General features: G+C 36.2%; 1 protein-coding gene across 3 annotated transcripts in view; it reads right to left on the bottom strand.

Moving 5' to 3' along the window:
• Positions 1-15,921, bottom strand: part of DYRK1A (dual-specificity tyrosine-(Y)-phosphorylation regulated kinase 1A) — a 107,446-nt gene that overhangs the window by 10,055 nt on the left and 81,470 nt on the right. For all 3 annotated transcript variants that reach the window (XM_011954008.1, XM_011954006.1, XM_011954007.1), the window contains 4 exons: positions 15,268-15,554; positions 12,577-12,723; positions 10,136-10,276; positions 520-826 (listed from right to left, as the gene is read on the bottom strand). In XM_011954008.1, the coding sequence (XP_011809398.1) occupies positions 520-826; positions 10,136-10,276; positions 12,577-12,723; positions 15,268-15,554 (882 nt within the window). The remainder of the gene's footprint in view (positions 1-519; positions 827-10,135; positions 10,277-12,576; positions 12,724-15,267; positions 15,555-15,921) is intronic.

Genomic DNA, 15,921 nt, shown 5'->3' with positions numbered 1-15,921 from the left:
GAAAGGCGGAGCTTGCAGTGAGCTGAGATCTGGCCACTGCACTCCAGTTTGGGTGACAAAGCGAGACTCCGTCTCAAAAAAACAAACAAACAAAAACTGAAAGTATTCACACACACACCACAAAATCTCTAATATTAACTTGAAAGTATATCACAAAGTCTTCATATTCTCTGACTACAACTAGGTTCTCTCTCGTCCACCACTGAACTAAAATACAATGAAGTCTGGTTTCCCCTTGCGGGAAAACTCAAGCAATGTGGACAAAAATTCCATTTAAGAAGTAGTTTAAACTGCTGGTTAGTAAATAGATTTCCAACTGTCAAACAGAATTTATTACATGTGTAACTAAATATTGGAGCTTTGGGGAGATGAATTTACTGCTAACTACAAACAACAGATTTAAGTAAAGTAAATGCTCCCCATTAAATTAACAAATTAAATCAACACTTTAAAGTAATCCCACTTCACAAAGAAAACACAAAACATTCCCAAGCCTAATCTAAGCGCAGCAACACAGACCTGAGCTTGATGATGTACTGGAGGTGGTACCCGAAGACTGAGACTGCTCCATGGCGGGGCTTGTAGACACACTATTACTTGTATTTGTACCTTCATCAGCTGTTTTCTTGAAGAAACTGTGCTGCAGAGCATAATAAGGTTGAATTCGAGTTTTGGGGTCATAATCAAGCATCCTTAAAATGAGGTCTTTGAACTTCAAGTAGTCAGCGACCGTATGACCTGACTCCCCAGCACGTCGCCCACCAGGTCCTCCTGTTTCCACTCCAAGAATGTTATGAAGTTTACGAGTTCCTGGTGGTTTGTACTCCTGTAAGAGAGAAGATGAAAGGCTTTCTCTAAATTTGGTGGAATACGTAAACACTCACATAATTTAACTTCAAATATGTTTAAATATATGTTGAGGCCTTTATTAAAAAGGACACTTCATACTTAAATCCTCTGCCTTTTCACACATTAGTATCCCAAAGGCATGGTAGTTACAGTTCAACATAATTCTGAGACCAAAAATGGCTATAAATGGCCCAGGGGTCAGTAAACTGTGGCCTGATCCAGAGCCTGGTTTTCTATAGCTCCAGCTACAAACGTTTTTTTCTGTTTTCAAAGGTTGTAAAAACAAGCAACCAAAACCAAAAAATATGCAACAGAGGCCCACAAGGCTGAAAGCATTTTCTCTCTTGTCTTTTACAGAGAGCACGCGTGCCCCTGCTCACCCTGGCTGGTAGCCCTCTTTCCTGCCTAACTGTGCACCCTCAGCACCTGCTACACTTCCTTCACCAACAGCAGCCCAAGAAAGCTATGGCAATCACACCAAGGATGTTCTACATAAAAAGGCACTGGCCTAACCCTACCTGCTCAGAGTAGAAAAAGAAAATTATGTATGCTTCCCTTTAGAAAATCTATGTAATAATAAATTAACGTGTGTTCAGATTTCCTGAAACCCATTTTTTTGACAGATAACAGTATAACCCTTAAAACCTCTATAAATATTGAGTTTATTAAGAATAGCATAACCAGACTTTGACTTCTAGTTACAATGCAGAAATGTGTGAGATGATTGTTCCTTCTCTAATAAGTCATAAAATCACTGACTTTTAAAGACCCATCAGAGAGCTGCCTGAGGATCCAAAGTTGGAACAAAAATCCCCTGAATTCTACAAAACGAAAAGTCTCTCCTGGAAGAGATCTGCAGTGGGAGAAAGAGAAGCATGCCACAGATGAGCGAGAAGACTCCAGCCCAAGTCTGAACCACACCTTCTGAGGGTCAGGTGTGGACAGACAGAAGATTGCGGCAGTACAGCAGGAGGAAGGCGATCTCCCAGGCACCGAGAGTTAGGAGTGGGGCTGCTGGCTGGGCAGTAATGTATAGAGACCACTAGATTTTCCCTGGTTCTAAAGACACAAACACTGCTGAAGCGAATGTCGTGATCCCAGCTTAAAACATCTGAAGACAGTGGGGAATAGAATCTAAGTCAAACAAGCAAAGCCTAGAGTCAGCTGAGCTACAAAAGAGATCAAATCAGCCCCACATGAGGGGCCTGACAGAGTAAGAGGCCTCTTTCTGAGGGAAAATATGATTCATCTTTAACTGTTCTTAAGCAATGAAAGTTTGTCACACATTTAAAAATTACAGACATTTTTAAAAAATGACGTCCACAATCACATGAAAGGAAAAAAACCCAATAGAAGATACACATAAATAAATGGTGCAGATATTGAAAGTAGCAGACTGGAACTTTAAAATAATTATGATAAATTACTTCTAGTAAATTATGATAATTAAACAATTTAGTTCAAAAGGTGGACAACATATGAACAGATGTAGAATTTCAGAAGAGAAAAACTATATTTAAAACAAAATAGAAATGCCAGAACTAAAAAATATAGGCTGGGCTCATGTCTCTATACCCAGGTTGAGGTGGGAGGACTGCTTGAGTCCAGGAGTTCAAGACCAGCCTAGGCAACATAGCTAGACCCCATCCCTCCAAAAACTTTAATAGCTGAGTATGGCGCCTGCACCACTCCTGTAGTCTGAGCTACCCGGGAGGCTGAGGCAGAGGAACTCCTTGAGCCAAGGAAGTCAAGGCTGCAATGAGCCATGATCACACCACTGCACTTTAGCCTGGGCGACAGAGTGAGAACTTGTCTCAAAAATAACAATAACATCACATGAATCCATTTAATGGATTCAACAGCGGACTGGACTCAGCCCAAGGAAAAACAAAATGAGTGAACCAGAAGATAGAAAAATAAATTATCCAAATTAAAAACACAAACAGAAAACAGAATGAATAAATCAGAGACCATTGGGATAATATTCAGCACTATAACATACACATCACTGGAGAACTGGAAGAAAGATGAAAGCAGAACAAATATTTGGAAAGACTATGTCTGAGGATTTTCAAAAACTGATGATAGAGATCAACCCACAGGTCCAAGAAACTCAGTGAACTCCCAGGAGAATAACTACAAAGAAAATCATACGTAGGTAAATAGTCAAACTGTAGAAATCAAACAAAGAGAAAACATTAAAATCAGCCAGAGGGAAGAGGGGGAAATATTATATGCAGGGGAATAATGCTAAGAATAATCACTGACTTCTCTACAGAAACAGTATAATCCAGAAAAAAAGTCAATATACCTGGAAGCAATATCGTAACATCTTTTTCTTTTGCTGAAAGAAAGAAGTTAATCTATAATTCTATATTCACTGAAAATATCTTCCAAAAAATAAAGGTAAACAAATATTTTCAGATCAACACCTGTTGACAGAATTAATCAGGATAACTTATTCATTATAAAATAAAAGTTAAAGGAAGATCTTGAGGCTAAAGAAATAACACAAGATGGAAGCTAGGAATTGCAAAAAGTAATGAAGAACACCAGAAAAGAGCAAATAGAAGGATAAATACAAAAGATCTATTATCCTTATTTTATGTGCTTTTAAATTTCTTTTGTGTGTTTAAATCTATTTTTTATTTAAACAGCCAATAATGTGTTGTGAGGTGTAACATGCAAAAGTAATACAAGTGCACAAGAGGTAGACAGAATCACATGGTTATCACACTGTTTACCAAGCAATATATTATTATTTGAAGGCAAACTAATGTTAATGGTGCATATTATAAAAGGAACACTAAATATGACACATAGAGGAATAAGTAAAAAATCAATACAGGAGATAAAATAAAATGCAAAAAGTATTCAACAAACCTTCCCCACAAAAGGCAGGAAAGAAGGAACAGGAAACAACCAACAGGAAAGACAAACAGAACGCAAATAAGATGACCATCTTAAACCAAAACTCTGAATAATGGGTTAACCACTATCAGACTAGATTAAAAAACGACCTGACCATACATTGCACACAACACAAAAATAATTCTGTAAATATGCACAGGTTTACAGTAAAAGGGTAAAAATGTGTGTGTGTGTGTGTGTGTGTGTACACATGTTACATACTTTTCTTCACATCTTTTTTATCTACACACACACACACACACACACACACACACACACACACACACACACACCATGAAAATACCAAGAATAAGAATACTGGTAAGACTACAGTAATATCAGACAAAGCAAACTTAAAGACAAACATTACTAGAGACAAAGAGGGGCATTTCAGGATGATAAAAGGGTCAATTTATCAATAAGTCATAACAATATCAAACATGCATACACCTATTAACAAAGCTTCAAAAACCATAAAGTAATGTTACAAAGGAGTCTAAGACAAATCCAAACTTATCAATGAAGACTCCTCTCTCAATTACTGACAGAATATACACATACACAAAGATATAAAAGATATGAAGAAAAATATAAAACAATTTCATCTACATTGATAGTTGGAGACCACTACACCAAACACACACAAAATACAATTCTTATCAAGCACACATAAAACATTCACAAAGACACATTAGATGCTAGGCCATAAAACAAGTCTCAGTTTTAAAGGACTGAAATCACGTTCTGTGACCAAACTGCTACCAAACTAGAAATCAGTAAGATATCTAGAAAATCCTTAAATATTTTGAAATTATGTAACAAAATTCTAAATAATGACAGGTTAAAGAAGAAATCACAAGTTAGAAACATTTCAGAATGACTGTTACAACATAAAAAAAGCAGCCAGGTGTAGTGGCTCATGCCTGTAATCCCAACACTTTGGGAGGACAAGGCAGGTGGATCACGAGGTTAAGAGATCAAGACCATCCTCATCATATGGTGAAACTCTGCCTCTACTAAAAATACAAAAATTAGCTGGGTATTTGTAGTCCCAGCTACTTGGGAGGCTGAGACAGGAGAGTTGCTTGAACCTGGGAGGCGGAGGTTGAAGTGAGCCAAGATTGCACCACTGCACTCCAGCCTGGCAACAGAGCGAGACACCGTCTCCAAAAAAAAAAAGAAAAAGAAAACAAAAAAGAAAAACCAACAACAAAAACATACAAAAAGCTGCAGAATGCAGCTAAAGCAGTGCTTAGAGGGAAATTCATACCATTAAATTCTATAGTAGCAAAAAGGCTTAAAAATCAATGATCTAGTTTCCACCTTTAAGAAGCAAGAAAAGGAGTCAATTCAACCCAAGTACACGGACATAATGAAGAGCAAGAAAAACAGAAACTAGATCAAGAATAGAAAAAGAGGCCGGGCGCGGTGGCTCACACCTGTAATCCCAGCACTGTGGGAGGCCGAGGCAGGCAGATCACAAGGTCAGGAGATCGAGACCATCCTGGCTAACACGGTGAAATCCCATCTCTACTAAAAATACAAAAAATTAGCTAGGTGTGTGGTGGCGGATGCCTGTACTCCCAGCTACTCGGGAGGCTGAGGCAGAAGAATGGCGTGAACCCGGGAGGCAGAACTTGCAGTGATCTGAGATTGCGCGCCACTGCACTCCAGACTGGGAGAGAAAGCGAGACTCCGTCTCAAAAAAAAAAAAAAGAATAGAAAAAGAAAAAAAAAAAGAAATCAACAAAGTCAAAAGCTGGTTGTCGGAAAGGATTAATAAACTTGATCAACCCTGAGCAAGACTACTTGGGGAAAAAACAGAAAGTACAAACGGCCAATATCAGGAATAAAAGAGAGACTTAGCAATAAAAAAAAAAACTATCACTATAGATTCTCTAGATATTAAAAACAAAAAGTAAAATACTACTGATAATTTTATGCCAACAAATTCAACAATTTAGGTGAGAAAGAAAAGCTTCTTGAAAGATACAACTTACCAAAACCAACTTAAAAAATTTGGATAACCATATTTTTAACAAAAAACATAAATTATAATGAAATAACCTTCTAACAAAAAATGTCCCAGGTTCTGATGGTTTCATCAATGACCTCTACTAAACATTACAAAAGAAATAATGTCAACCAATCATATGCAAATTTTCTCAGAAAAATCAAGAAAAAATATTTCCTAATAGTTTTACAATTCCAGCATAACCCTAAAATCAAACCCTAATGATGGTATTATTAACAAAATTTTAGACAAATATCCACTAATGACATAGAAACAAAATTCCTTACCAAAAGACTAGCAAACTGAACTGAGCAATATATATAAGAGAACAGTATATCAAGGCCAAGTGTAGTTTATCATAGGGTGGGGCTTAACATTCAAAAAATTAATGCATTTTACCACAAAACAGGAGAAAAATCATGATGATCCCTATAGATGCAGAAAAAATATGACAATATTCAAAACCCACTCATGATATTAAAAAAGCAAAAAAGACATACAATTGAAAAAATAAAACTGTCTTCATTCATGGAGCATAAGATTGTTTAAAGTAGAAAGCCCTATCAAATTTCAACAACGAAAATACATTCATCCCTCAGTATATGCAGGGGGTTGGTTCCAGGACCACCCCCGCAAATATACTAAAATTCACACATACTCAAGCTCCACAAGGAAGCTGTGTGGAACCCACATATGTGAAAAGTTCGCCCTCACACACAGGTTTCACATCCAAGGAATACTGTATTTTTGATCCACATTTGACTGCAGATGTGGAACCCTCAGATACAGACGACTGACTGTATTTGTTGGAAAAAAATCTGCATACAAGTGGACCTGTGTGGTTCACACCTGTATTGTTCAGGGTTATCTGTACTAGAATAGTTGAATTTAGCAAGGTCATAGGATATAAAAATCAGCTGCATTTCTATATACCAAAAATGAAAAATTATGAAATTATACATTTTAAATGTCATTTAAAATAGCATCTAAAAAATTAGAAACTTAGGAATAAAGTGAACAAAATATGTAAGACTTCTGCATCAAAAACTATAAAACACTGCTGAGAGATTTTAAGCCCTAAATAAATGGAGAGATAAACCCATCTTTACAGAGTGGAAGACTTAATATTGTTAAGATGTCCATTTTCCTGATGGAAACCGCAATTGCAACCCAAATCAAAATGCTAGCATGATTTTTTGGTAGAAATTTACAAGCTGATTCTAAAATTCATGTGTGAATAGAAAGGACCTAGAATTGAAAACATATCAATAGGGTAAAACAATTGCTTTCAGCAAATGCTACTGTAACTATGAGGTAAGCATATGGAAGAAAACGCATTTCAACCCCTTCACCCTGTTCCACACTCAAAAATTAATTCAAGATGGACCACAGAATCTTAACTGTAAAAGGCAGATTAAAAAAAAAAACAAAAACTTTTAGAAGAAAACATAGAAGAGTATCTTCACAAACTTGGAGATGGCGAAGATTTCTCAGGATAAAAAAAGAACCAAAAAAAAAAAAGTTGACAAATACAACTTCATCAATATTAAAACTTCCTATTCATCAAAAGATACCATATTAAGAAAGGAACAGGCAAGCCACAGTCTGGGGAAACACACTGACATATATGTGACAAAAACCTAATGACAAAGGACTGCTCAGTCATTAAACAACTCAGTAACACAAGCAAAAGATGGGAAAGACCTGTGACAAAGATATATGAAAGGCTAATAAGCATATGAAAAGGTGGTATCATTAGCCATGAAGAAATGCAAATGCAAACCATTACATATCCACTACAGAATGGCTAAAATCCAACAGACAAACTATATAAAATGGTGAGGATGTCATGCAACTGGAACCCTCATATATCACGGGAATATAAAATAAAACAGCTTTGGAGAACTGGTGTTTTCTTCTGAAGGTCAACACATACCCTACGACCTGGCAAGTGTACTCTTAGATTGTGCTGTCAGAGAAACGAAAACATACGTATGAAAAACGTTCTCAGTAGCCTTATTCATAACAGTCCCAAACTGGGAACAAACCAAATGACCACTGACAGATGAATATACATTATGGCATTTCCAGTCAATGAAATATCTTGAAGCAATAAAAAAAACTTCCTAAGACATACAATATTGATGAATTTCCAAAAGCAATACATTTATTGAGTGAAGAAAACCCAAAACTAAACAATAAATACTATAAGGCTCCATTTATACAAGTTTCCCAATGAAAAAGCAAAGCTAGTCTTTGATGACAGAAATCAGAAAGCAGTGGGAAAACAGAAAAGGGTTACAAGAGGATTTGGGGTCATAGAAGTCTTTCATATTGGTGTAGATGGGGGGCATTGCTGTACATAAAGGTGAAAACCAACTCAATACTTAAAATCTGTGTATCTTACAATATATAAACTGTACTTCAAAAAACAGCATCATTTATTGTCTTCTTCACTCTCCACCTCCATCAAGAAAAAATATATAGTATTTATTATTGGAAAACCCTAATATGGGGCTTTTGAAATGTAAAATGAGAAATAAAAAGTAAAAATAAAATCAGTAAACAAACCACAAAGAGACAGCCAATGAAAGTATATGCACATCTATTTGTATCTCTGGTCAAAATTCTTAGTGTACCATTTGTAATGTAACAATTTGATAATGAATTTGATTTTTTTGTTGCAAAATTTATCTCTTAATTATTTCATGTTTTTAAAAATTAAGTTGCTTAAGTTAATTGCTAAGTGTGACTAAAAGAAATCTCATAAAAATCTACTTAATTTACATGTATTAAATGTATGTTATCTACTTCCAATTTTAAAAGGGAAAAGACAATCTACTCATTTCTGAAATGCCCCCACCCCAAATAACTAAAAGTAATACCTATAGATCAATTTGAAAGAAATGATAGGTCACTGTGGTTTTTGTAAGGCAGAGATTTAAGAGATGGAATGGGATGTTTTATTGAGAAAAAAATATCAGAAGCAAAACATAAATAAATAAATCTGAAATGGAGAAAGCAGCAGTCTGTATCACAGAGAGAGACAACATAAAAAAGATTTAATTTCCTCTCCATGCTAATTCAAACTGGTAGGAACTCCTTTAAATGCTGGTGAAGCTAGTAAGGATTCCCAGGCTAAGTTTTGGTTGTATGGAAAATGGGCCATGATTAATGAACTATGTGGATAAAGAAAAAATAAGGGCCCAGGAGGTCTCAATAGCATTTTCCATCCTTTCCTCATGGGGAACAGGCATAATTTAGCAGCTGGAAACTGCACTGCCTACAGCTTTAGTGAATATGGCAGAACACAATAACTTACACCTCAGTTCTGAAAGATACAATTACATATGTGCTTCTAAATATTCTAAAGAAAATAATCTGATATTAAAAGTTATGACTCCGCAGCTATGTGGAAGTGAATTAAGGCAGTCAACCACCATCACCTTCAGTTTGCTGAAAATGACACCTGGTGGCAGTGTCGCTAAAATACAATGCAAAATAATAACTGAAACAAAAATAAACTCTTAAATGTTATAAATGCAAAACTTCGATCACAACGTGACTGCTTTGGTACGTGTGTGTGTGTGGGGGGTCATATTCAATCACGTATTTATAAATTACATTCATTCAATACTATGACAAAACTAAATTACAAAACATGATTATTTACAGATCTATAAAACAAAAGTAAAAAATCAAGATGCAAAATTGGCATCATTTACTCTATTAAACTGACATAATTTAGGTATCTTTTAAAAAGTCCTCAGATAAAAGAAAATTACTAAAACAAACCTAATGTTTTAAAAACCTCACTTTCAAAGATTTTGGAGATGTGAAATTTTTGCTATCCAAGTCATTGAGCTAGGAATCTGAAGTCTATCAAAGGACTATCTAGTTAGTTAATATCCTTAGAAAAAAAAATCACATACTACTTAAGCCAAAAATCATCTTCTGACATAATTTACCAACTGAACTTAAAGAAAAATCATTTACACCAATTGTGACTTCTGTTCACAGCTGCAGTATTAACTCACTACATGCCCGAGCTGTGAGAAACAAAGGTCAAACTTACTAATTCTTCTGTTGAAACAAAGTATGGTGATGTGATCAGCTGCCTCAAAATGCAGGCATACAGTTTTTAATATGAAGTTTTAAAGATAACTCTGACCATTAATCAAACACTGGTCCATACCTGATAGTTAGGTCAAACTATACTCAACTTCTGAACACAGTATGTACGTAAGGTATCAATAAAATCATTGACTGAAACACTGATTTCAAGTAAATGCAAAATGAGCTATAAAAAGACAGGTATGATAAATTTAATAAAGGCTCAAAACAGATATATCCTTATTTTACCCGTTTTCCATCTTTGGTCTTCTTTAAGTTCCAAGTGCCATCTGGCAACTTCTCAAAGAACTTTCTTGCTTTTGGTGCTTGGTCAAGAATATGAGCAGGTGGAATACCCAGAACTTCCACTATTTTATTCATCTGATCTACCTGTATTAAAAATAAAAACAATAAAACCTATCATTTCTACTGTATATCTACTCCTGCTCATCAAGTCATTCATTCATAAATAAACTGCACACCTCCTATGTGTCAGGCACTCCTCTAGACATCCAGCATACAGCAATGAACAAACACAAGAAAAGCCCTACCTTCCTTGATACCCCACAGAGGGGAATACCCCACAGAAGGGAAGATAGTCAATTAACAAACATATTATGTCAGGTAGCCATGGATATAATGTTGAACAGTAAGAAAAGATGAGAGGAAGTTTTAAAGTTGCCGTTCTTGGGGAATTTTATTTAAAATTTTTTTTATTTACTTATTTTTGAGACAAGGTCTCATTCTGTCACCCAGGCTGGAGTGCAGTGGTGCAATCACAGCTCACTGCAGCCTTGACCTCCTCCCAGGCTCAAGTGATCCTCCCACCTCAGCCTCCTGAGTGGCTGGGACTACAGGCATGCACCACCATGACTGGCTATTTTTCTCTTTAGATGGAGTCTTGCTGTATCACCCAAGTTGAAGCATGGTGGCGCAATCTCAGCTCACAGCAACCTCCACCTCTCAAGTTCAAGCAATTCTCCTGCCTCAGCCTCCCAAGTAACTGGGATTTCAGGCATGGCGACACGAGGTTAGGCTAATTTTTGTTATTTTTAGTAGAGACGGGGTTTCACCATGTTGGCCGGGCCGGTCTCGAATTCCTGACCTCAAGTGATCTGCCCACCTCAGCCTCCCAAAGTGCTGTGATTACAGGCATAAGCCACTGCACCCAGCCGTATCAATAAATAATTAAATACATGATGTCAGATGCTGGCTAAGAACTATGGGATGAGAAGGGGTACTGCAACCATAAGTGGGGTATATGGTTTCACCGAGAACGTGACATCAGAGCAAACACTAACATCAGCAAGGGACTAGCTCGGAAAGAGAATTTTAGGCACAGGAAGGAAGAAATGCAAAGGGCTGACTGAGTATGGGCCCGTGGCTGGCATTTTCAAGGGACCACAGAGAAAGCTGTGTGTGGACCACAGAGTGAGGGGAGAAGGAGAGACCAGGTAGTGGTGAGAGAACTGGCATCAGAGGGAGCAGGAATCTGTGAGCTACTCAAAGGACCTCGGCCTTTACAGTGAGTAACATAGTAAAGTTTTTCAAATATTGTTTAAGCCCAAGAAAGATACTAATTTACAAAGTAAGATTTATACTAAAACAAAAACAAACTATGGCAGTTACTATCAAAGAGTAGCTCACCAGTTCAAGATGAAATGAATTAAAAGGGGGCGGGCACAGTGGCTCATGCCTGTAATAAGCACTTTGGGAGGCTGAAGCAGGCAGACCACTTCAGGTCAGGAGTTTGAGTGAAACATCATCTCTAGTAAAAATACAAAAAATTAGCCAGGCATGGTGGCGCTGCCTGTTAATTTCAGTTACTCGGGAGACAAGATTGCGCCACTATACTCCAGCCTGGGCAACAGAGCAAGACTCCATCTCCAAAAAAAAAAAAAAAATTAAAAGGAAGGATGGAAGAGACAAGTTTCTGACACCACCTATTAACAGCTGCATGATCCGGTACAAGTCATTAATGCCCTTGGCCTTTCTCTTCTCACTTATAAATAGACTGATCAAGATCTGCAATGGTCCATTTTTCTTTTAAAAAACAAACAAAACCCCACAGGTGAATAGTTTTTAAAACAATGAAAGCCCGATTTCTCTGACTGCAGGGAGGTATGGCCTGTCCCTGCCCTCCCACTCACTGCCTCTGACCTTCAAAAATCTTCCAGAACACAGACTGAAAACCTGTGGAATATAGAATTGCACACAGTCTCTGTAGCCCGACAATTCTATAATCTAGTTTACTCTACATTATTCAGACTGAGTATCCATCAGTCCTACTGACCATTACCTCTTCCACTGCAAATCATAATCTCAAAATTTAGAGTGATGTTTCTATCTCTGCAGGATGGTCGTCATTCCTTATCATCTTTAAGCTTTCTGTTACTGTATTTAAAACCTGTAAAATGTATGCCAAAATACTTAACACTTTCTAATCTAACACTTTCTAACTGTTCTCCTTCATGAGTAGATTAAAATATCCTACTCCTATCTCACAATTCTAAACTTTACATTATATGACAACTGACAAATATGAAAAAATAGGTATATTCAAACTGACCTCACACTTGAATGATTAAATAGACATCTTTGCCTAAACACAACTTTTAAATTACACTGTCATAGATGAAAGACAAAAAGAAATTATGAAAACAGAATTTGTAAAGCAATACATCATTTACCTCATTGGCACCACTGAAGAGAGGTTCTCCAGTGTGCATTTCAACCAAAATACACCCGAGGGACCACATATCAATGGCAAGGTCATAAGGCATTCCCAGTAGCACCTCTGGAGACCGATAAAAGCGACTCTGAATATACTGGTATATCTGAAATATATTTCAAAATAGTATTACTTCAATTGCTTAAAACTGTAGTCAGCATTGGATTAAAAACATTGATGTGATATTAACAGAAAAGAATTGGCTAACTCCTGAATTAGCGTTCCATTGACTAATTTCAACATTAGACTATGAATATGGCTTAAAGAACTAAACATTTCTAGGGACTGGTTAATCTGATTGTGAAATGCGTCATAAGTAAAGATTCACGCCCTTTCATTTAGTCTAATCCTACCTAGTCATCATGATATTTCTTAAAACAATTATGCCTCACTAGAAAAACAAACAAACACTATTGAAGGTAATTTATTTCCCTAATTATTATTTCCTCCTACTATGGCTGGCACTTAGTTTACCACTATTTTAACAACTAAATTGTATTTAAATTAACCTAAACAACGTATTTCTCAGCGTTAAAAGTCAAGTAACTTCAATACAATGTAATTTAAAATTCAGACACTTGTACTCTTGCTGTCTCACAGATAAATCCCAGAAACACTACCACATAAAGATTCAATTGAGAGCTGTCTCTGATCAATAGCTTCTTCTCTCTTCTCTCTCTACCTCCATCCAAGACTTCTTACAGAGACACAATCCTGACATGGACTATTTTCAATGAAGTAATGTGAGGATCTCTTCAGAGACCAATTTGTTTCGCTTATTAAAAGGGGGAAAGAAAGAAAATCCTCCTAACTAAATTTCCTAACTTAACACCCAAACCATGCAGCCAGAAAGCTCATGAAATTTTCTGTGGTTCCCACTGAAACCTCCAGCCAAGTCTTCAAGAACAATCTCAGGCCTCCATAGACAGGTCAACCAACCTTAAGGAACTATGAGAAGAGTCTAATTTAAAAGAACTGGGAAGTAGTACTGCATTTCCAAGGTTTTTATAAGCCAATACCACTGTTAATTCCCTAGGCCCAAACACTCACCACTTCCGAGACTTTTATTTCACAGCTTATGTCAGGAACTTTGTCACCTCCCTATCTAATTTGTTTAAAGCAGCTGCTTTCCCCAAAACACATTTGCCCTACCACCTTCTGATTCTAATCCAATAGGTCTAGGGGCAGGGACATGGCAGGTCTATTTAGAAATAACTTCCCGTGTGATGCCAATGAACTTGAATAATTAAAAACTTATTATAGGGATAATTGGCTAATTTTGGCTAGACAGAAATAATAATGTTTAATATTAGAACAAAATATATAATTTGGCTTAAATAGGGGAAAAACTTCCCAACTCTATAATCTATTCAAACTACTCTCAAGATGGGCAAGTATTTTTCATTCACAATGCACTCTATCCCATATAAACTACGAGCATCTCTCAATTTTTTGAAGGCATCTAAAACTGCAAACTTTGGTCCCTACTCCAATTTTTAAAAATTACTTCAACACTCAATAGCATCACTGCCATAAGAGAAGCTGCAGAAAATAACAAAAAGGCAGTCCTATTAACTGGCTATAAATCCTTATGATTAATCTGTTATAGTTAAAGCCTGGACAAAAGTAGGACAGGACAGAAAATTTCACTAATTTGGAAAAATAAGAAACAGAAAGTCAATATGAAAAATTAACATCTGTATGTTAGTTGGGTTTCTTTAAAACAGAGAAATACAGTTTCAATACTTTAAAGCAAAAAGAATAGTGTTAAAAATGAGTAAAATATTATCAAATGGTGACACTAATTCCTTTCAAGAGGAGACCCCTATAACTTCTATTTTACACATAAAACAACGCCGTTAGAGTAGTTTTCATAATGCCGGAAGAATGACAGGAAAAAATTGCTTTCCTAAATCAGCTAAACTTTTCAGCACTACGAACACATCTGTTTTTAGCAGTCTCAAAAAAACCAGCTTGGGTATGTGTCAGAACTTATGTAAATTTTAAGTAAGAGTGGGGAAAAGAAGATAAACTTATCTATCAAAACAAGTACGTCCATCAACTGAATTTTCTATACCTCAGTACCATGACTAAGGCAAAATTACCTGCATTTTTCTGAACCATCAGTTTTTTAGAAAAATGATTTATCTTGATCCATCTTCAGAGAAGAATTTTACAGCAAAGATTCAATGTTCTAGTACTGAAAAGTCCCAAAATTTATACTAAAACCTTTACTTGAGAAATAGTTACAAATCCTCTAGTATTTAATCATTCCATCTCCTATTCTCTCCCTTAATCTTTTAGCATACATACAATTTTAAATATACCCATTTCAAAAAATCAATGTCTTTCGACTCAAAGTATTGCTATTTGCATTTTAAAAGGTATTTCCCCAAAACAGATATCCACACGTTAATTAAGTGCTACATTTTAAAGCTAAATAACCATCCAGTAATTGCCTCTAAATGGTATACACCTTAGTAACATTTCAAATATTAGGTTGGCGCAAAAGAAATTGTGATTTTGCCATTGCAAAAATGGCAACTGCAATGGCAAAAACCACAACTACTTTTGTGCCAACCTAACACCTAACGCTGTCCTACTTCTATTTAATTCCTATTTAATTCACAAGTTCTGAAATAATACTTACCCTCTGCCCCAACTGACAAGAACTGCCAAAGTCAACGATCTTGATTGCACTACGTTTGGGGTTACAAAGAAGGATATTTTCAGGTTTTAGATCACAGTGAATGATACTAAGTTCTGGAGTCGCAAGGAAAAGCAGTGCAGTGCACATCTGTTGTGCAAACTTTCGTGTTAGGTTCAAAGAGACCCCTCGGAAATTGGTGTTTCTCAGCAAGTCATAGAGGTTGTAGGAGAGCATTTCAAAAACTAAACAGAGATGGTTTCGAAACATAAAGTGGCGTTTCAAATGCACTGAAAGAGAAAAGTTTCATTTTAAATTACATATACCAATAAAATGACAGTAACAAACACGTGCACTCTCAAATGATCTATAACATTATTACAACATCAAATGCGAAGTTCAGTTAAAGTTTGGAGATCAGCATTTTGTAGTAACAGCAGTTTTTAATCAGTTAAGAATATCTAAGTTGCTCTTCTGCTGAATTAAACAGGTGCAGCGTCTGTCAACAAGTGATACAAGGTAAGCAGTACTACCAAAATGCCTTGTTTCTTTAAAAGTCAGATCTGAAAACACAAGCAGCAAATGGACAAACAGTAGTAAGAATATTTCAGCAATTTTTATCTTCATTTATAAATGAAAGCACTTTTTACTCCCCGA

This window comes from Colobus angolensis, unplaced genomic scaffold (assembly GCF_000951035.1).
Source record: "Colobus angolensis palliatus isolate OR3802 unplaced genomic scaffold, Cang.pa_1.0 Scaffold38, whole genome shotgun sequence".
Taxonomy (NCBI): domain Eukaryota; kingdom Metazoa; phylum Chordata; class Mammalia; order Primates; family Cercopithecidae; genus Colobus; species Colobus angolensis.
This window is presented reverse-complemented; position numbering and strand designations above follow the sequence as displayed.